This window comes from Pygocentrus nattereri, chromosome 18 (assembly GCF_015220715.1).
Source record: "Pygocentrus nattereri isolate fPygNat1 chromosome 18, fPygNat1.pri, whole genome shotgun sequence".
Lineage (NCBI taxonomy): Eukaryota > Metazoa > Chordata > Actinopteri > Characiformes > Serrasalmidae > Pygocentrus > Pygocentrus nattereri.
Window position 1 is genome coordinate 1,472,485 of NC_051228.1, and position 27,095 is coordinate 1,499,579.

General features: G+C 44.9%; 1 protein-coding gene across 1 annotated transcript; it reads left to right on the forward strand.

Moving 5' to 3' along the window:
• Window positions 1-319: 319 nt before the first annotated feature.
• On the forward strand, window positions 320-26,099 carry umodl1 (uromodulin-like 1). The gene is made up of 15 exons (XM_017682515.2): window positions 320-395; window positions 1,214-1,456; window positions 2,529-2,720; window positions 3,294-3,400; window positions 3,910-4,096; window positions 6,620-6,829; window positions 8,014-8,141; window positions 9,055-9,274; window positions 10,319-10,456; window positions 13,070-13,590; window positions 19,127-19,275; window positions 20,530-20,769; window positions 22,665-22,824; window positions 25,167-25,251; window positions 25,522-26,099. The coding sequence occupies exons 1-15, from the start codon at window positions 320-322 to the stop codon at window positions 25,704-25,706; spliced, it is 2,841 nt and encodes a 946-aa protein (XP_017538004.2). The 3' UTR covers window positions 25,707-26,099.
• The last annotated feature ends 996 nt before the right edge of the window (window positions 26,100-27,095 follow it).

A 27,095-nucleotide genomic window follows, 5' to 3' on the forward strand; every position in this document is an offset into this window, starting at 1 on the left:
TGAATAACATGTCCTATAACTGTACATTACTGTAAATCATATAATAAGGTTTATCATGACTGTGGTACAGCTTTAGCCCCTAATCATTATGCTAATCATTTTGGGCCATATTTCTGGGTGCACTAATTGCCCTGTGGGTGTTGCCTCCTCACACAGGGGAGCAGCTGTGGTAGTGATGGTGAATGGGAAGGTGGGGGGGAGGTGGGCGCAGGTGTGTTACAGTGAGGCTGGTAACTAAAACACTGCCTCTGCATCTGTGCACTGGAAAGCGATGGTTTAGCATGGTTCTGACACACAGAGGTTCTTCTGGCGCCGCAAAATGTGTCGGATCTTCAGCGCCTGGTTGGTCCTGACGTTCCTCGGCCTCGCCGGAGGACACAACACCCTGCAGGAAGGTAGGAGGCGCTTGAGGGGACAGCGTGATGATTTATAGTGATGTAATGTTTAAAAACTGCAGCGTTAAGGGGAAAAAAACATGAACATGGACAGCAGGCAGGTTCAGTCGTGTGCAAAAGTCTGTGCACCCCTGGTCAATGATTTCAAAGCGAAGAAAAGGCACACGCTCTACTGAGAAACACCTAAACGTGACATTTCTGGTTTAAAACGTTAGAATAACACCACAATTCATGTTTTTCCTAGTGTGTTAAATAAACATTGACTGCACATTAAAAACCATGCTATTACACCGGGGTGCACAAACTTTTGCATGTAATTGCACACACACACACACACACACACACACACACACACACACGTATATGTGTGTATATATATATATATATATATATATATATATATTCTATAGTTATTTCAATCTGCTAAATATCATAATTCACAAAATAATTGCAACTTTGTTACACTATTATTGAGATATTGTCTATTAGCATGAAAAGTAACTACAGTATTAACAATAATAAGAAAAAGAAATAAAAAAACAAAATTGTAAACAGTGTTATTTCTACTCTTTTAGCAAGTAGATATCTGGTCAGTAAAGGACATTCATTTAATTTATCTGTCTCAAATTTAATATCTTGCCTGTGGTTGAAAATAATAATAATAATAGTAATAATAATAATAATAATAGTAATGTGTTTTATTATCTAGCACTTTAAATCAGGAGGACAGTTAAGGAAACAGGATTAATGTACAGTAAATGACACTAAAGGTCTCGTGTTGAGATTTACCCTCTGACCCTGTACTCTGTGTGTTCCAGGCTATGCCTTATCCCTTTCAGGTTACCACCTGTGCTCTGGGCTGGACGCTGTGCCGGTCACCAGTCTGGTTTCCTCTCAGACTGCGTCCTCCCAGCTGAGGCCGTGTGGAGGCTGGTTGCCATGGAAAACGTGTAACGTGACAATTTACACCACAACGTACAAAACCGAGGTCAACTACGTCCAGAAAGAGGTGAAAAGGTGCTGCGAAGGCTTCGAGCAAGTGGGCAGTTACTGCGCTCTGAGTGAGTAGCCAAACCGAGGACCCTGCAGTACAGCACGGTGGCCACTAGATGGTGGTGTTAGCATTTCCCACAGTCAATTCACTTCAAGCAGTGAAGTTCATATTAAACGTGATTAACCAGGGAACACGATTAAGCTGTCTTTGTTTCGATATTTACCTTGTAAGAAGTCATATTTACAAAATGATATGTTTTATTTTTCATTGTTGTTAAGAAGAGATCATCAGCGCCTTTCAATGACGGATCCTGCAGTACACAGTTATGACCACTAGATGTTGTGTTGGTAGGGGTCACTAAGGTTTTACAGTTTTTTAGGACATATATAACAAAAACTGTGACGGGCACACACACACACACACACACACACACACACTCACACACACACACACGCACACACACACACGCGGTTGCCAGGGTACGGTACTTGTCTGACTGCATGGTGCCGAGTGTAAAGTTTGGTGGAGGGGGGATTATGGACGAGCCAGTTTGGTGTGGAAGAACTTGACTGGCCTGCACAGAGTCCTGACCTCAATCCCATAGAACACCTTTGGGATGAATTAGAGCGGAGACCGTGAGCCAGGCCTTCTCGTCCAACATCAGTGTCTGACCTCACAGATGCGCTTCTGGAAGAACGGTCAAAAATTCCCATAAACACACTCCTAACCTTTGTGGAGTTCCCATAAGAGTTGAAGCTGTTATAGCTGCAAAGGGTGGGCCGACATCATATTAAACCCTATGGATTAAGAATGGGATGGCAGTCAGGTTCATATGCGTGTTTTGTTTGTAAATTTCACAATGAATGGACTAAAATAAACGGCCCAAAATTACTTATAATTTTGGTTCCATTGACTTATTTATCATTTTGGAGATAGAAAATCTTAAACACATAGTTCTCAGTATCCTAACTGGTCATATCCAAAGACAATATTTCAGTAACACTGTCTTTCAGCGACGCGTCTATAAATGAGTTTTCATATTAATAATAGGATTATAAAGGCTGTTGCTTCCTAAATATGTCCAGAATCGTTGACGTCATTGACAGAGATCCTTTTTGGTGTGTAATTTTTTATCTTAGCCCTGAACAGGACTGCAGAGTTCACTGCTAAACCCGGAGCGTGTCCAGTGCGGTCCGGCCCTGGACCTGGGCCTGGCACCGACCCCGGCCCTGGCCCTTGTTTACAGTGCGAGTGGGACACGGACTGTCCCGGCTGGCAGAAATGCTGCCAGACTGAAAACACCAGCCGCTGTGTAGAGCCTCACACACACGGTGAGAACGATAGTTCATGCTTTACTGAAACACTGTGACACTAAACTGAGCCAATCAGAGGCCTTTAGAGAAGCTTTAACCCTCAGCAGAGTAAACACACTGGTACCGCTGCATCACAGCGGGAGAACGACAGAAAATCATCCAATCAGGACGGTTCTCTCTGTGGAATCTGGCCAGATACAGTCAAACCAGCTCTCCCATTGGTTAGGACTTCAGGAGCTGAACTGAGAACTTAGAACTACAGCGGAACTTGTTAGTCCATCCAGCGTCTCTCGGCATGCAGCAGCTCTTCTCCCACTCTCAGTCTAAAGTAAGACGCTAAAGCTCCAGAGTGAGAGGTGTGGTCAGCAGTAGAGCAGAACAGGAGCAGAACCAACACGACACACTAGCGTTCAGAGAACACATAAATGATGAAATGTGACCAGTTACTCGCCACATCTACTAGAATCCTATAATAAACTACATTTTTACACTTTACTGTTTATTTGATTGATGTTTGATCTGCCACATCACCTCACAGACGTGCCTGTCAGATGCGGTCAGTGAATTATTCATCTTTGTCTGTGTTGTTAGTGAATGCGAGCTGGTGGCTCAATGTGACCGTGACGGTGAAGGTCGCTTTCCATTTGGTGAACACCAGCAGTGGACTCCTCAACCACACACGACTGCTGCACTCCGTGGTTTGTATCAGTATAAAATTCCGTTTTATATTCCTTGTATGATGCAAATTTAAAAATACCTGAATACAACATGGATATCCAATTAGAGCCCTTGTTTCTAATAAAGTGGCCAGTTAGTAAAAGGACAAAGTGGGTGTTTCTAATAAAGTGGCCAGTTAGTGAAAGAACAAGGTGGGTGTTTCTAATAAAGTGGCCAGTTAGTGAAAGAACAAGGTGGGTGTTTCTGATAAAGTGGCCAGTTAGTGAAAGAACAAGGTGGGTGTTTCTGATAAAGTGGCCAGTTAGTGAAAGAACAAGGTGAGTGTTTCTAATAAAGTGGCCAGTTAGTGAAAGAACAAGGTGGGTGTTTCTAATAAAGTGGCCAGTCAGTGGAAGCACAAGGTGGGTGTTTCTAATAAAGTGGCCATTTAGGGAAAGGACAAGGTGGGGGTTTTCAATATAGTAGCCAGTGAATGTAGAACTTGTTAACTGTGTGTGTGTGTGTGTGTGTGTGTGTGTGTGTGATGTAGGTGACCGGAGCTTTGAGTTTTCCTTCAGTCTCTGTGTACCATGTGACCTCTTGGCCTGCTGGACCGGTCAGTACGACCTCCTTGCTACTGCTCGGTTCCTCTGACCTTCTGACCCATGCTGAGACATCCAACAGGCTGCAGCTTCTTCTGGAGAACATTGAGGAGATCACTGCTGTGCACGTCAGCAGTAAGTGTGTGTGTGTGTGTGTGTGTGTGTTTTGAATTCAGTTTGTTTTCATGTCACAGGCGAACATCTCTCTCTCTCTCTCTCTCTCTCTCTCTCTCTCTCTCTCTCTCTCTGTCTCTCTCTCTCTCTCCCTCTCTCTCTCTCTCTCTCTCTCTCTCTCTCTGTCTCTCTCTCTCTCTCTCTCTCTCTCTCTCTCTGTCTCTCTCTCTCTCTCTCTCTCTCTCTCTCTGTCTCTCTCTCTCTCTCTCTGTCTCTCTCTCTCTCTCTCTCTCTCTGTCTCTCTCTCTCTCTCTCTCTCTCTCTCTCTCTCTGTCTCTCTCTCTCTGTCTCTCTCTCTCTCTCTCTCTCTCTCTCTCTCTCTCTCTCTCTGTCTCTCTCTCTCTCTCTCTCTGTCTCTCTCTCTCTCTCTCTCTCACTCTCTCTCTCTGTCTCTCTCTCTCTCTGTCTCTCTCTCTCTCTCTCTCTCTCTGTCTCTCTCTCTCTCTCTCTCTCACTCTCTCTCTCTGTCTCTCTCTCTCTCTCTCTCTCTCTCTCTCTCTGTCTCTCTCTCTCTCTCACTCTCTCTCTCTCTCTCTCTCTCTCTCTCTCTCTCACTCTCTCTCTCTCTCTCTCTCTCTCTCTCTCCCTCCCTCTCTCTCTCTCTCTCTCTCTCTCTCTCTCTCCCTCCCTCTATTTCTCTCTCTCTCTCTCTCTCTCTCTCTCTCTCTCTCTCTCACTCTCTCTCTCTGTCTCTCTCTCTCTCTCTCTCTCTCTCTCTCTCTCTCTCTCTCTCTCTCTCTCTCTCTCTCTCCCTCCCTCTATTTCTCTCTCTCTCTCTCTCTCTCTCTCTCTCTCACTCTCTCTCTCTGTCTCTCTCTCTCTCTGTCTCTCTCTCTCTCTCTCTCTCTCTCTCTCTCTCTCTCTGTCTCTCTCTCTCTCTCTCTCTCTCTCTCACTCTCTCTCTCTCTCTCTCTCTCTCTCTCTCTCTCACTCTCTCTCTCTCTCTCTCTCTCTCTCTCTCTCTGTCTCTCTCTCTCTCTCTCTCTCTCTGTCTCTCTCTCTCTCTCTCTCTCTCTCTCACTCTCTCTCTCTCTCTCTCTCTCTGTCTCTCTCTCTCTCTCTCTCTTTCTCTCTCTCTCACTCACTAACTGTAGATGAATTTACCAATAATAAAACTTGGATTAGTATTTATAAGTACTTTCTAGTCACCAAATCAGCACCGCGAGTCTTAATTAGCATCAGTCTGGCGACGCCCCTCTTCTCACGCTGGGGCTGAGTCTCAAACGGCTCCCTGCTCCCTACATAGTGCACGACGTCGGAGTTTAAATACTGGATCCTGCCGCCCAGCAGAGAAAACACAGCTAAGAAACAGTCGTTTGGGACTCGGACACGTCCACACTCCATACATGAGGCACTGTTTGGACTGTAGAGCCTAGAACTTTCATAGCTAGAACACTGTTTAGGGATTCAGCCTGGGTTTGACGCGACTTCTGACCGAAACACGGACAATTGAAGTGTGTAAAACATTCCAGAGACTTTTACACTGCAGGTTTACAGTAAATCAGACTGTAAGTGCTTTAATTCAAGCCTGTGATATTAATGATGGAGCTGTTTAGCATATTTAGTATCTGTTAGCCTGTTAGCTTGCTGACCAGCCTGGTTCTAGATAAGAAAAGTTGTCAGCCCCTCAGTTTATATGAAGAACCCAGAAGGAATATATGTATTTTCTTAGGTAAAAATCTGGTGAGCACCAGGCACTATGTAATGAGTAGTTGATACTATGTGGTGAGCACCTCATACTATCAGGTGAGCAACAGATACTATATGGCTAGCACCAAATACTATCAGCTCAGCACCAGATACTATATGGCTAGCACCAAATACTATCAGCTCAGCACCAGACATTATGTGGTGAGCACTAGATACAATCAGGTGAGCACCAGACACTACGTGGCGAGCACCCGATACGATGTGGTGAGAACCCGATACTATTGGGTCAGCACCATACACTATGTGGTGAGCACTAGATACTGTAAGGTGAGCACCAGATACTATATGGTGAGCAGCAGATACTATGTGGTGAGTACCAGCTACTATGTGGTGAGTACCATATACTACCAAAAATTAATTTACCAAGTTTTTTGGTGCTCACCAGATAACATCTGGTGCTCACCACATAGCATTAATTTTTCATTACATGGTATCATATGCTCACTACTTAGTGTCTGGTGCTAACCTGATAGCATCTGATGTTCATCAGATTTTTCCCCTGAAGTAACAAATACACCACACGTCCAGTCAGAACGGGGTTCTGTCTTCATCAGTGCGCTGCCCGGTCAGTGTGAGCAGCCCTGGAGTCAGAGGTTATTCAGTAACAGCCAAGGAGTTTTATATCATGGCTCAGTGAGACAGAGGTCAGTTGTTGTGAAGCGGTCAGTGTGTGTATGCTGTGGGTTTTACAACGGCTACGGACGCTGCTCAGCCAATCAGGTTTGAGGACCTCTGTCTGTTTTATAATGAACGCTTTGTTTATATTGATTGCAGGTATCTCCTCCACCACCATTAGAGTGATCTCTAACGTCAGCGTGGTCAGCACAGGACCGCTGCTGAAAACTCCTGTTGGGGAACCATCACCATCTACCACTCTGTCCACAACTCTGTCCACCACTCCATCCACCATCCTGTCCACCACTCCGTCCACCACATCCTTCATTACAACGTCCAGCACTCCAACCAGCACTCTAACCACTACTGACCCTCCTGCATACCGTATGTAACTCTTAACAAGCTGATGAATAGAAATCGGTTATTAAATAAATGAATAAGTTAATAAATCAATTCAGTAATTTGTTTATTTATGAAGGACAGGGTAGATTAAGCAGTGTCTCCCAACTGGCTACTTTACAGACACACACACACACACACACACACACACACACACACACACACACACACACACTCAATCAAAATTGTGCAGAACATGGTAAATTCTAAAGCAGAGGTGCCCAAATGCTTAGTTTTGGGGGCAAAAAGACAAAATGGTACTTATATCTTCCTTCACTGTCCACTCTATCAGCTCCACTGACCGTTCAGTTCCACTCTGTAGTTCTACAGTTACAGACTGTAGTCCATCTGTTTCTCTGATACTCTGTTACCCTGTTCTTCAGTGGTCAGGACCCCCATGGACCCTCACAGAGCAGGTACTGTTTGAGTGGTGGGTCATTCTCAGCACTGCAGTAACACTGACGTGGTGGTGGTGTGTTAGTGTGTGTTGTGCTGGTCTGAGTGGATCAGACACAGCAGTGCTGCTGGAGTTTTTAAACACCTCAGTGTCGCTGCTGGACTGAGAACAGTCCACCAACCAAAAATATCCAGCCAGCGGCGTCCTGTGGGCAGCGTCCTGTGGGCAGCGTCCTGTGGGCAGCGTCCTGTGACCACTGATGAAGGACTAGAGGATGACCAACACAAACTGTGCAGCAGCAGATGAGATAATCTACAAGGTGGACCGACAAGGTAGGAGTGTCTAACTGAGTGGACAGTGAGTGGACACAGTGTTTAAAAACTCCAGCGGCATGGCTGTGTCTGATCCACTCGCACCAGCACAACACACACTAACACACCACCACCCAAACAGTACCTGCTCTGTGAGGGTCCATGGGGGTCCTGACCACTGAAGAACAGGGTAACAGAGTATCAGAGAAACAGATGGACTCCAGTCTGTAACTGTAGAACTACAGAGTGGAACTGAACGGTCAGTGGAGCTGATAGAGTGGACAGTGAGCGCAGAAACAAGGAGGTGGTCAGATGTTATGGCTGTAATAGTAATTAAAGGTAACTGAGTTGCTTTTATCTTGACCCACAAGTAATCCAGGTGCACCTGCCTTGATAACGTCACGGAGCAGTATGAGACTCTGAGCCTGCTGTGCTACAGATCCAATGCTTTCCATCTTCAGGTAATCAGACCCTCAATGCAGTGACCCGTCTAACCAACGTGAACTTCACGCAGGCTCTGCTGAATACCAGCAGTGACGAATACCGCACCCTGGCCGAGAGCATCATAAACGAGGTAATGAGCCGCCCCGTGGGGAAACGAAGAGGGTCAGTCGCTGCAGTCGAGCCGATAAACCTAACATGCAGATTCTGATGAAGTGAAAATGTTTAGATCAGCACAACATGCGTTAGATTTATGGGACTGTTGAAAGGCTATTATTCAGCCTATATCTAAACATTCTGCCCTGTTTAGTCATTTTATCCAGTAATGTTACCTCACTGCACATCATTTTGCTTCTTTAAAGGAATGGTGTTTGATTATCAGCCAAAACTACAGCGCAGTGACATAATTCACTTGACTCTTTATATAAAGAGAAACAGTCTTGAGATAATCTTATAATTATCCTACAGCAGCATCATAATGAGACACACTGGATACTGTGTCTGGATCTCAGATGCCTTCACTAGCAGCATGGTGGACTCCATAGACATAAACATAAACATATAGAATTAATATTATAATTATAATGTGTAATTAATGGTGTCCTTGTTCACAAAATAACTTCTAATGCTTTGGAAATATCAAAGATGTATATTTATACATTTATTACATTATACAGTACACATACAGTATGTTATACATGTATGATGTACTGGCCACTATATTAGAAACACCCACCTTGTGCTTCCACTAACTGGCAATTTTAATAGAAACACCCACCTTGTGCTTCCACATACTGGCCACTTTATTAGAAACACCCACCTTGTGCTTCCACATACTGGCCATTTTAATAGAAACATTCACCTTGTGCTTCCACTCACTGGCCACTTTATTAGAAACACCCACCTTGTGCTTCCACATACTGGCCATTTTAATAGAAACATTCACCTTGTGCTTCCACTCACTGGCCATTTTAATAGAAACACCCACCTTGTGCTTCCACTAACTGGCCACTTTATTAGAAACATGTTCTCCTCTGTCTCTCCAGACTTTGCGCTCTGTGCCTCTAGACATTCTGAAGTTGGTGCACTGTGGGAAGGTGATAGTGCAGATCACTGGACTCTCTCCGGGCAGCGTGGTGGTCAACTTCACCCTCATCTTCCTGCCCAACAGCACTGAGCACATCGGAAACGTGGCCGACTCTCTGATGGAGTCTCTGCTGAACAGCTCGCAGTTCAGCGTCGACAGGAACAGCACTGTTATACAAGGTTTGCTTATATTCTGTCACCACACAGTGCTTTAATTATTTAGGCTGTTGTGTGCAGTCCTGTTATACACGCACTGCCCGGTGAAGGCGTGGACACCTACAGCTGTGCAAATGGACTTTTTGATGTTCTGAGTAAAAAGCAGTGAACAGGTGCTGTACAGAGAGGCACTTCTGCACCTTTTAATACACAATTACTGTTTATTTACTGAACTCAACACAGTGGGGAACGTAAAACATGAAAAGCGTAAAAATTGCAGACAAAATCTGTGATTTGACCAGGCGTGCTTAGACTTTGGCATACGGCTGTAGTTTTACGAGATGTTTTTATTGAGAGTAAACTTGCTTTGGTAAGCCAAGCTGATCAAAATAGTCATCCGTGTTGAGGGTGTGTCAACTTCTTTACACTCAGCTTATCTGAATTCTGGGGACGCCTATTTTTAAAAAAACCAATAACACAAACCTTTTCTTTGTTTCAAATTATATAACATTTTACACAGATTTCTCATTTAGGTTCCACCATTTTTTGGCGTTCTAGGCATTAACTGAGTGCCCATTATGAGGTTCTAGGTATTTTCTGTGTGTGTGTGTGTGGACATTAAAAAAATTTGTTTTGGTAAAATGAAGTAACCAGACAGTCTAACTTAACAAGCTTAAGTGGTTCTTTGCATAAAGCGTTCTTTAAACTGATGGACAATGTGTTGTATATGGTTCTATATCGCTCCAAAAAGGGTTCTGCTATTTTTATGATCTACACAATAGAAGAACCGTTTTTGGTGCTATAAAGAACCACATACAACAATCCATTGATTCACCATGCAGAGAACCACTTAAGCATGAAATGGCTTTAGACAGAACTCACGGTCCTAAAACCATTGCCTTTACTAAAGAACCCTAAAAGAACCATCTTTTTAAATTGTGACTTGGAAAAGTGTCCCCAGTCTCTGTCTAGACGTGGTGAAGTCGCGTGACCTTGCGTGTTGATCCGTGGCTGTGTGGAAGGTTGTTTGTGTAATGAGCTGTGCTAATGCGTTCTCCTCATTATCAGATGTGGATGAGTGTTCTCTGGGACAGGCCGACTGTTCCCCCTGGGCCAGGTGTGTGAACGCCTATGGGTCTTACACCTGCACCTGTCTGAAAGGATACACTGACGCAAACCCCTCGAGACCTGGACACACCTGCCAAGGTACAGTAGCACGTCATCTACAGCACCAGATCCACACAGAGCTGGTGGAAAATTATATCGGTCTGTTCTAAAGGCTTTAAACATCACACACGAGAAGGTCCAGCTTGGTGGACATCACTCTGATACTTCACTCACATCCTCAGAGACGCTCCTTCACCAAGTTTAGACTGAGTTCTCTTTGAATTCTCTTTCAATCAGCAGATCTGCACAGCTGCATGCAGTTACACATTTCCACCAGAGAGGTCTCCAAATCCCCCAAACTTACATAGCGCAGCTTTAATAAACAAGCATATCGCTGTTGTCGGAACAAAACCTTGCATCTCCATTATTACCGTTTTCTGTTTTTGATATAATTTGAAAATACCTGTTGTTTTTTACATTGTGTGTAAATTTCATGATGAATGGGCTGAAAGAAACGGCCCAAAATGACTTGGAAAGACGTCTGGTTCCATAGACTTACATTAAAACTAAAGCATGTTTTTTCTTCTCCTGTAGAGTTACTGTTTTGGAAATACGAGGTTTTGTTTCTGACAACAGTGACATCCACTGCTGTTTCAACTTTATTTAAAAAGTGCTCGTCACTACCAAAACACACAGTTTTAGTCCGTAGGCGGGACCTTGTTTAGCCACACCCCTGCATTTCAGAGCAGGAAGTGAGGCTGCATCCCTGTCCCTCATGGCCACATGATGAGCAGTTAGATCCCGAGAGGAAATGTGTCCCAAAGTCTGAAAAACAGTGTGGAACTTTTTTTTTTTTTGCAGTTTTGTGTGTTTTAATGAATAATATGATGATTTTATGTGTGAACAGCAGTTTTTGCTGTGTTTGCTGAGCTATTCAAGGCAAAAACGCTGCATTGTAAAGGGTAAAAAAATCTCTTCAATGTAAGCACACACACACACACACACACACACACACACACTCAATGTAAGCAATAGATGATAAATGTAATGCCTAATTTCATCATTAGATCAAACTAAATTTGCTTTATTGCATAAATGTACATAAAAAACGTGAAAACCAGGTACATATACTTAATATGTTAATACTGACAGGAAGTAAAAAATCTAATTTATATACATTCTCATATATTGTTTGTAAATTATTCACATTTAATTTCAGAACAACTTTTTATGTAATATTAAATTTTACCAAACACTTTTTAAATCGAACACTTTGGACTTAAGATTTTTCTGCCTATTTTTAGAAATTTCTACTTACCTTTAATCTTATGAAGTGCAATTCCTGAATTTAAGGCTTGTCTTCAGTAGTTTCTAAGATATAGTGTAAGGGCCCAGCCTGCGCCGCTGGCCGCCAGCATAACGTCCATAACTTCAGTAACTTCAATTCCCAGAAGCCCTCGGGCTGATTAGGCCCAACCGGACACACCTGTGGACTCCTCTACTAATGGCTGTGGCGAACAGCTGGCCTTTGTCCCACCTTTATAGAGGAGTGACTGGTCCGGTACTCTACCCAGGTGGGTATTTAAACAAATAGAGAGGAAAAGAAAAGAAAAACAAAAGAGTGAAAACTGCTTAAAAACCACAAGAAGGTTTGAGCTACAAACGACTCCAAGCCATGTAAAGGTGTTTCCTCCACTGAGAGCAAACAGGTGAGGCATAAGGTCTGCCGTCCCTTCATCATTACAGAGGAAGTGTCTTTGTTTTCTGATTATCTCTCGTTTCTAACTCAGCCTTTGTTTGAGCTGCGTCCAGCGTCCCCTTTGTTCCCCCTTTTCCCGCCTTTTTACTTCACGTTCCTTGAGGTGTTTTTCCCACTGTATCCTGTGTTTTCCTCTTTGCTCTTGGGTCCACCTCCCTGCCGTCTCGTAACATATAGAGGCCTTAAAAAGAGGGCATGTCCTCAGTTTTAGTCTTTCGTTAGCAGCAGAGACAATTCTACAAAATTTAGCAAGTCATTTTATCTGAACTATTGATATTTAAGCCAATACAGTTTCCATTTACCTTCCAAAACAGCAGCTACTGTGATGCATATTTATGAATTTATTTATTTTCAAGTGCATTGGAGCAATTTGGCCATCAGTTTCTACAGAGGTTTATCAGATATTTAAAATTCTGGTATTTATTGGCCATACAACAGGACTCTTGTAATAGTTTGGTTTTATTCTTTAAAGTAACAAAGATTTTCAACATATGAGCAATGGAAAGGACATAAAAATAATTTTGAAAAAACAAAAATAATACCCAGACCATAGTTTACATGCATATTCCTCATATTTGACAATTTAACATAAAATACTTGGTACAGTTGGAAATAGCAGATTTAAATTGAGGCTAAATGTGAAGTTAATATTATAACTTCTACTGGATTTAAGATAGCAGATGGAAATGCTGGTGAAATTAGTCATGTCCACCTATAATGGTCTTTATTTCTCAAGATACAAGATGCACTGTTGGTCACAAAAGTTCTAAAAAATGTAAACAAACAAACACATGTACACACTATTTAAAGTATGAACTATAAACTGCCTGATCATCATTTCCTGAAAGTATTCAGCAAATCTGAGCTGCTCTTTTCTGAAATCTGGTGTTTTGAGGCAGGTTCCACTCATATGATTGCGGTTCTCATCATCTCCAGTTCTTCTGTCTCCACAGAGAACAGCAATGTGACAGAACCCAGCACTGCAGACCCGAACGTGACCCAATCATCTGCAGCTGAAACCCAGACGTCTGCGACACCGACCGGTCGTGCTGAAAGTGTGACCCACACAAGTCCTCATGCTTTAACTACAGACACTCCCACCTCTTCTCCAGGCAGCACCAGCACGATCTCCACCTCAACATCACCTACACCGCCTTCTACACACTTATCCACATCGTCTACACATTCATCTACAACACTGGAGCATCCAAACCACAACCAGACCACAGAGCCGTCTGCCACGACCGCCACTGTGTCCCTCTACACACCAGTCATCTCCGAAACAGAGGCCATCTCGGTGGAGTGCAGGGCCGGGTCCATCGCCGTCTCCGTGGTGCTGCAATTCCTGAGACTCAAAAACATCTTAGAGACTTCGCTGTACCTGGGCCAACCAGACTGTGGCCAGAAGGGTGTGAACAGCACCCATGTGCAGCTCATCGTGGCCTGGGACGAGTGTGGGGCGCAGATCCATCGAGTAAGACTCTGATAGAGAGCGACCCACAGCATGAGAGCAAACCAAGTCCAGCCAGTCTAAAGCTGCTTTCCCGCTGGTACTGACGGCGTTTAAGGGCCCCTGTTAAAATAAGGATAAAATTAGTAGATTTTGAGAAAAACGTCTTACGACCTCGAGAATAAAATCTTACTGTTCTGAGAATAAAGTCGTAATATTACGAGAAAAAAGTAATATTGAGAATAGTCGTAATATTTCAAGAAAAGAATTTGTAATATTTTCAGAATAAAGCTGTAATATTATGAGAAAAAAGTAATTCTATTTAAAAATAAACAAATACATTTTTTTTACTATTTTGAGAATTGAAAAGTTGTGATATCGGGGGAGATGAAGCCCCCGATAGCCGTGTAGACGACCCTGCCTGAGATTCACCTTCAACAACACAGACAAACGGTTTCCGCCGAGTCCGTCCGGCTCTTTATTCTAGATCTCAGCGCCCCTCATCTAACAGCAGCTGATTATTATTTTATTTTCTCAAAATATTCTGACTTTCTTCTAGAAAGTCTACTATTTCTATTTTTGGTAACAGCGGCCCAAAAACGCCGTCGTACGACTCTCCTCGACTCTACTCGCCTTTTTTGGTTCTCCATCAGGCCAATCTGGGGTGGTTTTGGTAAGTGAGCCGAAAGCCGTGAAAGAGCTGCAGGCAGCTGATTGGCCGTGAAAGCGCTGCAGGCTGCTTATTGGCCGTGAAAGAGCTGCAGGCAGCTGATTGGCCGTGAAAGCGCTGCAGGCAGCTGATTGGCCGTGAAAGCGCTGCAGGCAGCTGATTGGCCGTGAAAGCGCTGCAGGCTCCTTATTGGCCGTGAAAGCGCTGCAGGCTCCTTATTGGCCGTGAAAGCGCTGCAGGCTGCTGATTGGCCAGGTTAGCCAGGTTAGCGCAGCCTCCTGCGTGGCATTAGAGCTCCAGAATCGCGTCGGCGTCTGAACTGCCGCTGTAATGTCTGGCTCTGCTGAGGAGGCGCTGCATCTGCAGTGGAGAACGAAGCGGCTGGAACCAAAAGCGAGTTGGGTGGAGTTGAGCCGGACCATGCAGTGGATGAACAGTCCAGTTAGCCTGGTTTATGAGTTAGCCTGTATGAATTGAGTGAATGAAGCTAAAATTTGCTAAAAATGTGAATTGAATATTTTTCCCGTCTATTATGCAGGAATTTCTTTCATCTTGAAACGTTAGTTTTTCTATTTCTCTCATTTTTCTACAGCAAAGCAGGACACTAACATTACTGCTACTGAGAGCTGATTGGTTAGAGTTACTGCTACTGAGAGCTGATTGGTTAGTGTTACTGCTACTGAGAGCTGATTGGTTAGTGTTACTGCTACTGAGAGCTGATTGGTTAGTGTTACTGCTACTGAGAGATGATTGGTCAGTGTTACTGCTACTGAGAGCTGATTGGTTAGTGTTACTGCTACTGAGAGCTGATTGGTCAGTGTTACTGCTACTGAGAGCTGATTGGTTAGAGTTACTGCTACTGAGAGCTGATTGGTTAGCGTTACTGCTACTGAGAGCTGATTGGTTAGTGTTACTGCTACTGCGAGCTGATTGGTTAGCGTTACTGCTACTGAGAGCTGATTGGTTAGCGTTACTGCTACTGAGAGCTGATTGGTTAGAGTTACTGCTACTGAGAGCTGATTGGTTAGCGTTACTGCTACTGAGAGCTGATTGGTTAGCGTTACTGCTACTGAGAGCTGATTGGTCAGTGTTACTGCTACTGAGAGCTGATTGGTTAGTGTTACTGCTACTGAGAGCTGATTGGTTAGAGTTACTGCTACTGAGAGCTGATTGGTTAGTGTTACTGCTACTGAGAGCTGATTGGTTAGAGTTACTGCTACTGAGAGCTGATTGGTTAGTGTTACTGCTACCGAGAGCTGATTGGTTAGTGTTACTGCTACCGAGAGCTGATTGGTTAGTGTTACTGCTACTGAGAGCTGATTGGTTAGTGTTACTGCTACTGAGAGCTGATTGGTTAGTGTTACTGCTACTGAGAGCTGATTGGTTAGTGTTACTGCTACTGAGAGCTGATTGGTTAGTGTTACTGCTACTGAGAGCTGATTGGTTAGAGTTACTGCTACTGAGAGCTGATTGGTTAGAGTTACTGCTACTGAGAGCTGATTGGTTAGTGTTACTGATACTGAGAGCTGATTGGTTAGTGTTACTGCTACTGAGAGCTGATTGGTTAGTGTTACTGCTACTGAGAGCTGATTGGTTAGAGTTACTGCTACTGAGAGCTGATTGGTTAGTGTTACTGCTACTGAGAGCTGATTGGTTAGTGTTACTGCTACTGAGAGTTGATTGGTTAGTGTTACTGCTACTGAGAGCTGATTGGTTAGTGTTACTGCTACTGAGCGCTGATTGGTTAGTGTTACTGCTACTGAGAGCTGATTGGTTAGTGTTACTGCTACTGAGCGCTGATTGGTTAGTGTTACTGCTACTGAGAGCTGATTGGTTAGTGTTATTGCTACTGAGAGCTGATTGGTTAGTGTTACTGCTACTGAGAGCTGATTGGTTAGTGTTACTGCTACCGAGAGCTGATTGGTTAGTGTTACTGCTACTGAGAGCTGATTGGTTAGTGTTACTGATACTGAGAGCTGATTGGTTAGTGTTACTGCTACTGAGAGCTGATTGGTTAGTGTTACTGCTACTGAGAGCTGATTGGTTAGAGTTACTGCTACTGAGAGCTGATTGGTTAGTGTTACTGCTACTGAGCGCTGATTGGTTAGTGTTACTGCTACTGAGAGCTGATTGGTTAGTGTTATTGCTACTGAGAGCTGATTGGTTAGTGTTACTGCTACTGAGAGCTGATTGGTTAGCGTTACTGCTACCGAGAGCTGATTGGTTAGTGTTACTGCTACTGAGAGCTGATTGGTTAGTGTTACTGCTACTGAGAGCTGATTGGTTAGTGTTACTGCTACTGAGAGCTGATTGGTTAGTGTTACTGCTACTGAGCGCTGATTGGTTAGTGTTACTGCTACTGAGAGCTGATTGGTTAGTGTTATTGCTACTGAGAGCTGATTGGTTAGTGTTACTGCTACTGAGAGCTGATTGGTTAGCGTTACTGCTACCGAGAGCTGATTGGTTAGTGTTACTGCTACTGAGAGCTGATTGGTTAGTGTTACTGATACTGAGAGCTGATTGGTTAGTGTTACTGCTACTGAGAGCTGATTGGTTAGTGTTACTGCTACTGAGAGCTGATTGGTTAGAGTTACTGCTACTGAGAGCTGATTGGTTAGTGTTACTGCTACTGAGAGCTGATTGGTCAGTGTTACTGCTACTGAGAGCTGATTGGTTAGTGTTACTGCTACTGAGAGCTGATTGGTTAGCGTTACTGCTACTGAGAGCTGATTGGTTAGCGTTACTGCTACTGAGAGCTGATTGGTTAGCGTTACTGCTACTGAGAGCTGATTGGTTAGAGTTACTGCTACTGAGAGCTGATTGGTTAGTGTTACTGCTACTGAGAGCTGATTGGTTAGTGTTACTGCTACTGAGAGCTGATTGGTTAGTGTTACTGCTACTGAGAGCTGATTGGTTAGTGTTACTGCTACTGAGAGCTGATTGGTTAGAGTTACTGCTACTGAGAGCTGATTGGTCAGTGTTACTGCTACTGAGAGCTGATTGGTTAGAGTTACTGCTACTGAGAGCTGATTGGTTAGTGTTACTGCTACTGAGAGCTGATTGGTTAGAGTTACTGCTACTGAGAGCTGATTGGTTAGAGTTACTGCTACTGAGAGCTGATTGGTTAGTGTTACTGCTACTGAGAGCTGATTGGTTAGCGTTACTGCTACTGAGAGCTGATTGGTTAGTGTTACTGCTACTGAGAGCTGATTGGTTAGTGTTACTGCTACTGAGAGCTGATTGGTTAGTGTTACTGCTACTGAGAGCTGATTGGTTAGAGTTACTGCTACCGAGAGCTGATTGGTTAGTGTTACTGCTACTGAGAGCTGATTGGTTAGCGTTACTGCTACCGAGAGCTGATTGGTTAGCGTTACTGCTACCGAGAGCTGATTGGTTAGCGTTACTGCTACCGAGAGCTGATTGGTCAGTGTTACTGCTACCGAGAGCTGATTGGTCAGTGTTACTGCTACCGAGAGCTGATTGGTCAGTGTTACTGCTACCGAGAGCTGATTGGTCAGTGTTACTGCTACTGAGTGCTGATTGGTTAGAGTTACTGCTACTGAGAGCTGCTTGGTTAGAGTTACTGCTACTGAGAGCTGATTGGTTAGCGTTACTGCTACCGAGAGCTGATTGGTTAGCGTTACTGCTACCGAGAGCTGATTGGTTAGCGTTACTGCTACCGAGAGCTGATTGGTTAGTGTTACTGCTACCGAGAGCTGATTGGTCAGTGTTACTGCTACCGAGAGCTGATTGGTCAGTGTTACTGCTACCGAGAGCTGATTGGTCAGTGTTACTGCTACCGAGAGCTGATTGGTCAGTGTTACTGCTACCGAGAGCTGATTGGTTAGCGTTACTGCTACTGAGAGCTGATCGGTTAGAGTTACTGCTACTGAGAGCTGATTGGTTAGCGTTACTGCTACTGAGAGCTGATTGGTTAGCGTTACTGCTACTGAGAGCTGATTGGTTAGCGTTACTGCTACTGAGAGCTGATTGGTTAGTGTTACTGCTACTGAGAGCTGATTGGTTAGCGTTACTGCTACCGAGAGCTGATTGGTTAGCGTTACTGCTACCGAGAGCTGATTGGTCAGTGTTACTGCTACTGAGAGCTGATTGGTTAGTGTTACTGCTACCGAGAGCTGATTGGTTAGTGTTACTGCTACCGAGAGCTGATTGGTTAGTGTTACTGCTACCGAGAGCTGATTGGTCAGCGTTACTGCTACCGAGAGCTGATTGGTCAGCGTTACTGCTACCGAGAGCTGATTGGTCAGCGTTACTGCTACTGAGAGCTGATTGGTTAGTCTTACTGCTACTGAGAGCTGATTGGTTAGTGTTACTGCTACCGAGAGCTGATTGGTTAGTGTTACTGCTACTGAGAGCTGATTGGTTAGCGTTACTGCTACTGAGAGCTGATTGGTTAGTGTTACTGCTACTGAGAGCTGATTGGTTAGTGTTACTGCTACTGAGAGCTGATTGGTTAGTGTTACTGCTACTGAGAGCTGATTGGTCAGTGTTACTGCTACTGAGAGCTGATTGGTCAGTGTTACTGCTACTGAGAGCTGATTGGTCAGTGTTACTGCTACTGAGAGCTGATTGGTCAGTGTTACTGCTACTGAGAGCTGATTGGTCAGCGTTACTGCTACTGAGAGCTGATTGGTCACTGATTACTCTCTGTTCTTTCAAAGTATTTACTCAGTACCTGAGAGAGAGCTATTTATTACTTTTTGTAACAGACAAAGTTTATTGTCTAATATAAAGCTGAAAACATTCCCGTCAGCTGTCAGTTACACTGTTCAGGAGTTCTGTGTCAGTATTAATGTAGAGCAGGAATGGGAAGGTGTTGGATGTTCATTCTTCATTGTCTAAAGTTGGTTCGGCGTTTGTGTCTTTCAGAACAACACTGAGAACACCACGGTCCAGGTGATGCTCCACAACAACATGACCATGCAGCCCAACATTGGTCCATTTGCGCGGCTTGAGGTGCCAGTCATCTGTACCTACATCAACAAGATCATCATCTCCACAGGATACGAGTCCTCCAGGTACCCGGCTGCTATAGCAACCGCCTCTGCGGACCCTGTAGATCTCTCTCTTTCTCTTTCAGCCTGCAGTAAACACAGTGGAGAAAATAGCAGTTGAATGCACTGCTCCAAAATCAGAATTCTAGAATCCACCAAGTAGAACGGCTCAGGTTTTCTAGAATAGCTAAGACTGGCTTTAGGCTGTGAAACACAACTTTAGTTGCTTGAAATGTACACAAGGCTACATTTCATTGGTGTTGCATGATGTAAGGCCTACTGCAGCTTACTTGAAACTCATCCGTAACAGCTGCAGCTATCTCAACTTCATGGAACAGCCAATCTGAACACATATAACACACCAAGTGATGATATCACGTTACCAATAGTAAACATTAATGTGACTGCTGTTTAAATGGCTACTTGTGCTTGCACTTGTTCTGCTTTGTTTGGCTGCTGTGTTGTTTAAGATTAAGTGACCCTTATTAGTCCCACAACGGGGAAATTTCATCCGTGAAGTGAAACACGACGCACACTCTAGTGAGGCACACACACTAGGGGGCAGTGAGCACACTTGCCCGGAGCGGTGGGCAGCCCAATCCGCAACGCTTGGGGGTTAGGTGTCTTGCTCAAGGACACCTCAGTCATGTGCTGTCGGCCCTGGGGATCAAACCGGTGATCTTCTGGTCACAAGGCTGGTTCCCTGACCTCCAGCCCACGACTGCCCCAATGCAGTTGTGGTCTGCATAGCGAGGTTATTCGTTTTCTCTATTCTTCACACAGAAACGATGATTAAATGTTGGCATAATAGAATGGCTATATTCTGTTTACTTAACCAATCACTTGAAAATTGCATGCAGCTATTTTTAAAAGTGCTTTCATGTTGAGTTGCAATTAAGTTTCATGCAACTTGCAACCTGCATGAAAGTTGCGCCATGCTAAGTCAGCGTCAGAATGCGTTTATGATTGCAGGCGACCTTTGACAGCAAGCTGCGTGTTCCATATTTGGCAAAAGAGCCGCAATTGAAGATTGTTTTGCTTTTACTCTCCCAATGTTTGATGACGGCTGCAGTGGTGGAATAAACCAGATTTTTTTTTTTCTAGAAATGTACACACTGCTCCTATTTCGCTCTGATGGATGCTGAATGTTTACAGTTGAATTCCAGATGGACCTTCGCTTACTTTGTTTCTGCTAGGCCGCATGGAACGGCAGCCTATAAACACAGCATCAGGTTACCCTGAGCTCTCACTGGTGTACTGTTTATATCCTTTCTTAAGCTACTTGGACATGATCGACGGTGCAGTGCTGGGATCAGGGACCTTCCATGTGACCGTGCGTCTGCTGAACGGGATGACTCCTCTACCGCAGAACTACACCCTCTCCCCCAAGGACGAGGTGATCATAGAGGTGGCGGTGAATTCCAGTGTGTCCCAAATCAAAGTGGTCATCAACAAATGTTGGGCGAATCCCAGCAGCAACCCCTTGGAATTGCCCCAGTACATCTTCCTGGAAAACAGGTCTGTGATTTTATCAACTGTAATGTCCACATTTTTCACTGCACTTTTACAGTACAGTATGGAATTTTGGACTGAAATATATACAAACGGTATGTATATATAATTGAGTCTAGTGTATATCCAATACTATACTGCCAAAAGTTTTCACTCAGCCATCCAAATCATTGAATTCCGGTGTTCCAGTCACTTCCACGGCCACAGGTGTATAAAGCCGAGCCCCTCGGCCTGCAGACTGCTTCTACAGACATTAGTGAAAGAATGGGTCGCTCTCAGGAGCTCAGTGAATTCCAGCGTGGTACCGTGATCGGACGCCACCTGTGCAGCAAGTCCAGTCGTGAAATTTCCTCACTATTAAATATTCCACAGTCGACTGTCAGTGGGATTATAACAAAGTGGAAGCGATTGGGAACGACAGCAGCTCAGCCACGAAGTGGTCGGACACGTAAAATGACAGAGCGGTCAGCGGATGCTGAGGGGCATAGTACGCAGAGGTCACCGACTTTCTGCAGAGTCAATCACTACAGACCTCCAAACTTCATGTGGCCTTCAGATCAGCTCAAGAACAGCGTAGAGAGCTTCATGGAATGGGTTTCCATGGCCGAGCAGCTGCACCCAAGCCTTACATCACCAAGCGCAATGCAAAGCGTGGAATGCAGTGGTGTAAAGCGCCGCCACTGGACTCTAGAGCAGCGGAGACGAGTTCTCTGGAGTGACCAATCACGCTTCTCCGTCTGGAAATCCGATGGACGAGTCTGGGTTTGGCGGTTGCCAGGAGACGGTACTTGTCTGACTGCATTGTGCTGAGTGTAAAGTTTGGTGGAGGGGGGATCATGGTGTGGGGGTGTTTTTCAGGAGTTGGGCTCGGCCCCTTAGTTCCAGTGAAAGGAACTCTTAAAGCTTCAGCTCCAAGAGATTCTGGACAATGTCACGCTCCCAACTTTGTGGGAACAGTTTGGGGACGGCCCCTTCCTGTTCCAACATGACTGCCCACCAGTGCACAAAGCAGGTCCATAAAGACGTGGATGAGCCAGTTTGGTGTGGAAGAACTTGACTGGCCTGCACAGAGTCCTGACCTCAACCCCATAGAACACCTTTGGGATGAATTAGAGCGGAGACTGTGAGCCAGGCCTTCTCGTCCAACATCAGCATCTGACCTCATAAATGTGCTTCTGGAAGAACGATCAGAAATTCCCATAAACACTCCTAACCCTTGTGGAAAGCCTTCTCAGAATAGCTGAAGCTGTTATAGCTGCAATGGATGGGCCGATGACATATTAAACCCAATGGATTAAGAATGGGACGTCACGCAAGTTCATATGCGTGTGAAGCCAGACGAGCGAATACTTTTGGAAATGTAGTGTATCTAATTTCTTATTATGAGATTGGTGTAAGAATATTATGAGAATATGTAACTAGCCTTAGTGAAAGTGTCTTATTTAGTCGGCAGATAATTTTACATGTTGCAAGTATTATTTTTTACATTTACAAGTAAAATTCTGGGCATAAAAATAAAAATGGGCGAGGAGCAGAATGGCAAAACACAAGCTTTTCGTGGTCTTAACAACAGGGCAATAAACAAACAGATAAAGTAAGTTAATATGTGAGAAATTTCCCTTCTATTGTCTTTTAAATGTGGAAGTTTAGTGTGTAAGTAAAACTGTCTACAAGTAGGTTTATTATTCTTACAGAAGTCTTATGATGAGAAATGTTAGATTTATTTACCATCTTAAGACTTGCCAACATAACATTTTGAAGTGGAGGCAGGAATCAAGACAGGGATGCAAACAGTAATTACAGTGAAAGATTACCGAATAGACACGGTTAATGACTGTACCTGGCGTGATGCAGAGTTTGGATGGACGCCATGAGATAGTATTGCTGTCTCTTCCCCTCAGCTGTCCTCTTCCGAACACCTACACCACTGTGATTCAGAACGGGAACTCCACCAGGGCTCAGCTGGCAGTGAATGTTTTCTCTCTGGTGAACCTGGATGTCATTTACCTGCACTGCCAGATCCAAATCTGCATCGAGACCGCGTCGGCCACCTGCAGACCTGTGAGTGTGTCTTTTTCAGACTGACCTGAGCGATCCCTCACTGCACCACCACTGTACCCTCAGCGATTCAGTTTGCCTTCACTGCATCCTTTCATGGCCCCAAGCTTTGACCTCACTGAACCCCAGCTGTACTCTCATTGTGCTCAAGCTGTACCCTCACTGTATCCTCGCACCCTTCCCGTACCTTTACTGCACCCTTTTTGCCCCTCACTGTGCTCATTACACTATTGCACCCTTGCAGTACCACCACTGGAATTTCATGCACCTAAACTTTGTCCTCATACTCCCGGTAGTCTTAGGATCCCTAACCCTCACTGTACCTCGACCGTTCTCTCTGTGCTCCAGTGTACTCTTATTGCACCCTCGCTGCAATTTCACTGCATCCTTTATGCCCCAAACTATCCTTACTCAACTCTAACTGTCCCCTCATTATATTCAACTTTACTATCACTGCACCTTCACTGCACCTTCACTGCATCCTCAATGCAACTGCAATGTGTATTCTCATTTATTGTATTCCCACCCTCTCTGCACCTACACTGTCCTCACTGTATCTACACTGTGCCCTCTCTGCACCTACACTGTGCCCTCTCTGCACCTACGCTGTGCCATCTCTGCACCTACACTGTGCCCTCTCTGCACCTACGCTGTGCCCTCTCTGCACCTACACTGTGCCCTCTCTGCACCTACGCTGTGCCCTCTCTGCACCTACACTGTGCCCTCTCTGCACCTACGCTGTGCCCTCTCTGCACCTACACTGTGCCCTCTCTGCACCTACGCTGTGCCCTCTCTGCACCTACGCTGTGCCCTCTCTGCACCTACGCTGTGCCCTCTCTGCACCTACACTGTGCCCTCTCTGCACCTACACTGTCCTCACTGTATCTACACTGTGCCCTCTCTGCACCTACACTGTGCCCTCTCTGCACCTACGCTGTGCCCTCTCTGCATCTACACTGTGCCCTCTCTGCACCTACACTGTGCCCTCTCTGCACCTACACTGTGCCCTCTCTGCACCTACACTGTGCCCTCTCTGCACCTACGCTGTGCCCTCTCTGCACCTACGCTGTGCCCTCTCTGCACCTACACTGTGCCCTCTCTGCACCTACGCTGTGCCCTCTCTGCACCTACACTGTGCCCTCTCTGCACCTACACTGTCCTCACTGTATCTACACTGTGCCCTCTCTGCACCTACACTGTCCTCACTGTATCTACACTGTGCCCTCTCTGCACCTACGCTGTGCCCTCTCTGCACCTACGCTGTGCCCTCTCTGCACCTACGCTGTGCCCTCTCTGCACCTACACTGTGCCCTCTCTGCACCTACGCTGTGCCCTCTCTGCACCTACACTGTGCCCTCTCTGCACCTACGCTGTGCCCTCTCTGCACCTACACTGTGCCCTCTCTGCACCTACACTGTCCTCACTGTATCTACACTGTGCCCTCTCTGCACCTACACTGTCCTCACTGTATCTACACTGTGCCCTCTCTGCACCTACGCTGTGCCCTCTCTGCACCTACGCTGTGCCCTCTCTGCACCTACGCTGTGCCCTCTCTGCACCTACACTGTGCCCTCTCTGCACCTACGCTGTGCCCTCTCTGCACCTACGCTGTGCCCTCTCTGCACCTACGCTGTGCCCTCTCTGCACCTACGCTGTGCCCTCTCTGCACCTACGCTGTGCCATCTCTGCACCTACGCTGTGCCCTCTCTGCACCTACGCTGTGCCCTCTCTGCACCTACGCTGTGCCCTCTCTGCACCTACGCTGTGCCCTCTCTGCACCTACGCTGTGCCCTCTCTGCACCTACGCTGTGCCCTCTCTGCACCTACGCTGTGCCCTCTCTGCACCTACGCTGTGCCCTCTCTGCACCTACGCTGTGCCCTCTCTGCACCTACACTGTGCCCTCTCTGCACCTACACTGTGCCCTCTCTGCACCTACGCTGTGCCCTCTCTGCACCTACGCTGTGCCCTCTCTGCACCTACGCTGTGCCCTCTCTGCACCTACGCTGTGCCCTCTCTGCACCTACGCTGTGCCCTCTCTGCACCTACGCTGTGCCCTCTCTGCACCTACACTGTGCCCTCTCTGCACCTACACTGTGCCCTCTCTGCACCTACGCTGTGCCCTCTCTGCACCTACGCTGTGCCCTCTCTGCACCTACACTGTCCCCACTGTATCTACACTATACCCACCCTCCCTCCACTCTAAACAGAGCAAATCTAGGGTGAAACACAGTCTGTAGAGGAATAAATGTGTTCTACCGTGAATATTATGCAAAAATATCACGTGTGTATATAAATATAATATCATGAGAGACATTTTCTATTTCTTACTCTTATTCTATCTTAGAGCTGCCTGGCGAGGAGCACCAGAAGCTCCAATGTAATTGGAACAGCAAAAGCTTCATGCGGACCTCTGCTTAGGTTACATTCAGGTGAGCAACAATCTTCCAGATTCTTCTGATTACTTACTAATTTATGATGAGTCTGCCGTTAGTAAATTCATAATGCCTTTAAATTCTGGGCCTAACACCTTAACTGTGGGAACACTGGTGTAACACAAAGCTTACACTGGATTAGTACTTCATTCTACATACAGCACACACATCATACAGCGTTAATCAATACATTGTTGGTTGGTACTGCTGTCACACCAACAGGGTATAGTTCATAATGAATACTTATGGCATTATACTGTTCCTCAGTGACCCTCGAAGAGGCTATTCAGGGAACGCGCATCATCGGGTTCGTTCTGCTGGGAGTCGGCCTGTTTGTTTTCTTCACCGTTGGCGTGGCAGCACTGTTGTACTACAGAAAGAGGATGGGGAACTACAACTTTCGCTTCAAACCCCGTCTGGAGAACTTCACCTACCACGTTTTTGACAAATAGATGTTTTTTCATATAATGAGGCTTCAGACATGTAGAATTCCATAGAAGTCCTCAAGCTCATAACTACAGAACGTACACAACAGCTTCATAGTAGATACTAAATAATGAGCCTGCAGTTGAGGAATTAACATATTAAATGAATTGTAGCTCAAATGATTGTTTAAATGATTGCTGCACGTCATAAGTATATATATTCAATACTATTACGTTAACGTCACTATATTTTTATATTGACCACAAATAGGCCTCTATACAATGCACTTTAGAAACTCTGCTGCTTTGTCCTTTGATGTTATTCATTTCACGTCTGATTGATTCTAATAGAAAGATGGTTGTTTGGAGTCTGTGATGGTGAGATGCTGTATGAGATACTCTGTACGTCAAATGTTCTTCAGGCTGGTGAATAAAAGCCTTATGTTAATCTTCTCGTGGTGTGTTTTTTAAACAAAATACATCTCTAGACAGGTCCAGTTCTAGAAAACACTGTCTACTATTCTGGATGGGGAGATACACTAACTGGCCACTTTATTAGAAACACCTACCCTGTGCTTCCACTCACTGGCCACTTTATTAGAAACACCTACCTTGTGCTGGAGGTTTCTGATGAAGTGGCTGAGCAATGTAGGGGGGACATTCTGTGTTCTTCACTTCTCGTTCACAAGAGGGCGCTCTTGTAAAAGCTTTGGGTGCATGTAAACAATCTGCTCATTAAATACGGAAATGATTTGAAAGGTCTGATGATTAGAAATGAGTGCTGCTGCAGGTAATTAAGGGCGGTTTGTGGATTGTTTCTGAAAGCTGCATCAGTGAAGCTTTAACATCTTTAATTCTGCTGAGTGAATTAAAGCCTCAGTGATTTGTAAGCAGACTGTAATTAATTAATCAACAGCCTCAATTAAGGATCAGTCTTTATTACAGTGCCGTCGTCAGCAGGCCGACTGTGCGCTGGGCTTTCAGTCTGAACAGTGAAAAGCTTACAGATGTTTTCAGTGTTTGTGCGCTTGAGTGTGTGTGTGCATTTGTGCATGTGTGTGTTTTATGTGTGGTGGTCCTCCTGAGAGTTGGAGGCTACCATCTGGGTTGTGGGTGGGGGTGGATGTGGAAACACACAAACACATACAGATTTGTCTTATACAATATCAGGATTTAGGTGTCTATATATATATATATATATATATATATATATATATATGCAAGGACCTTGATGCAATAATAATGTATTTATATATATATAATATATAATATATATATATACTTTTTTATGTAGTACCTGTATGTAATAACATGTCCAATATATCTTGAAAATATGTAAATATTTATATGTAGTTATAATATGTCCCATATATATTATATACATGCACTCATATGTGAAGTGCTCTTTAAGTTTTA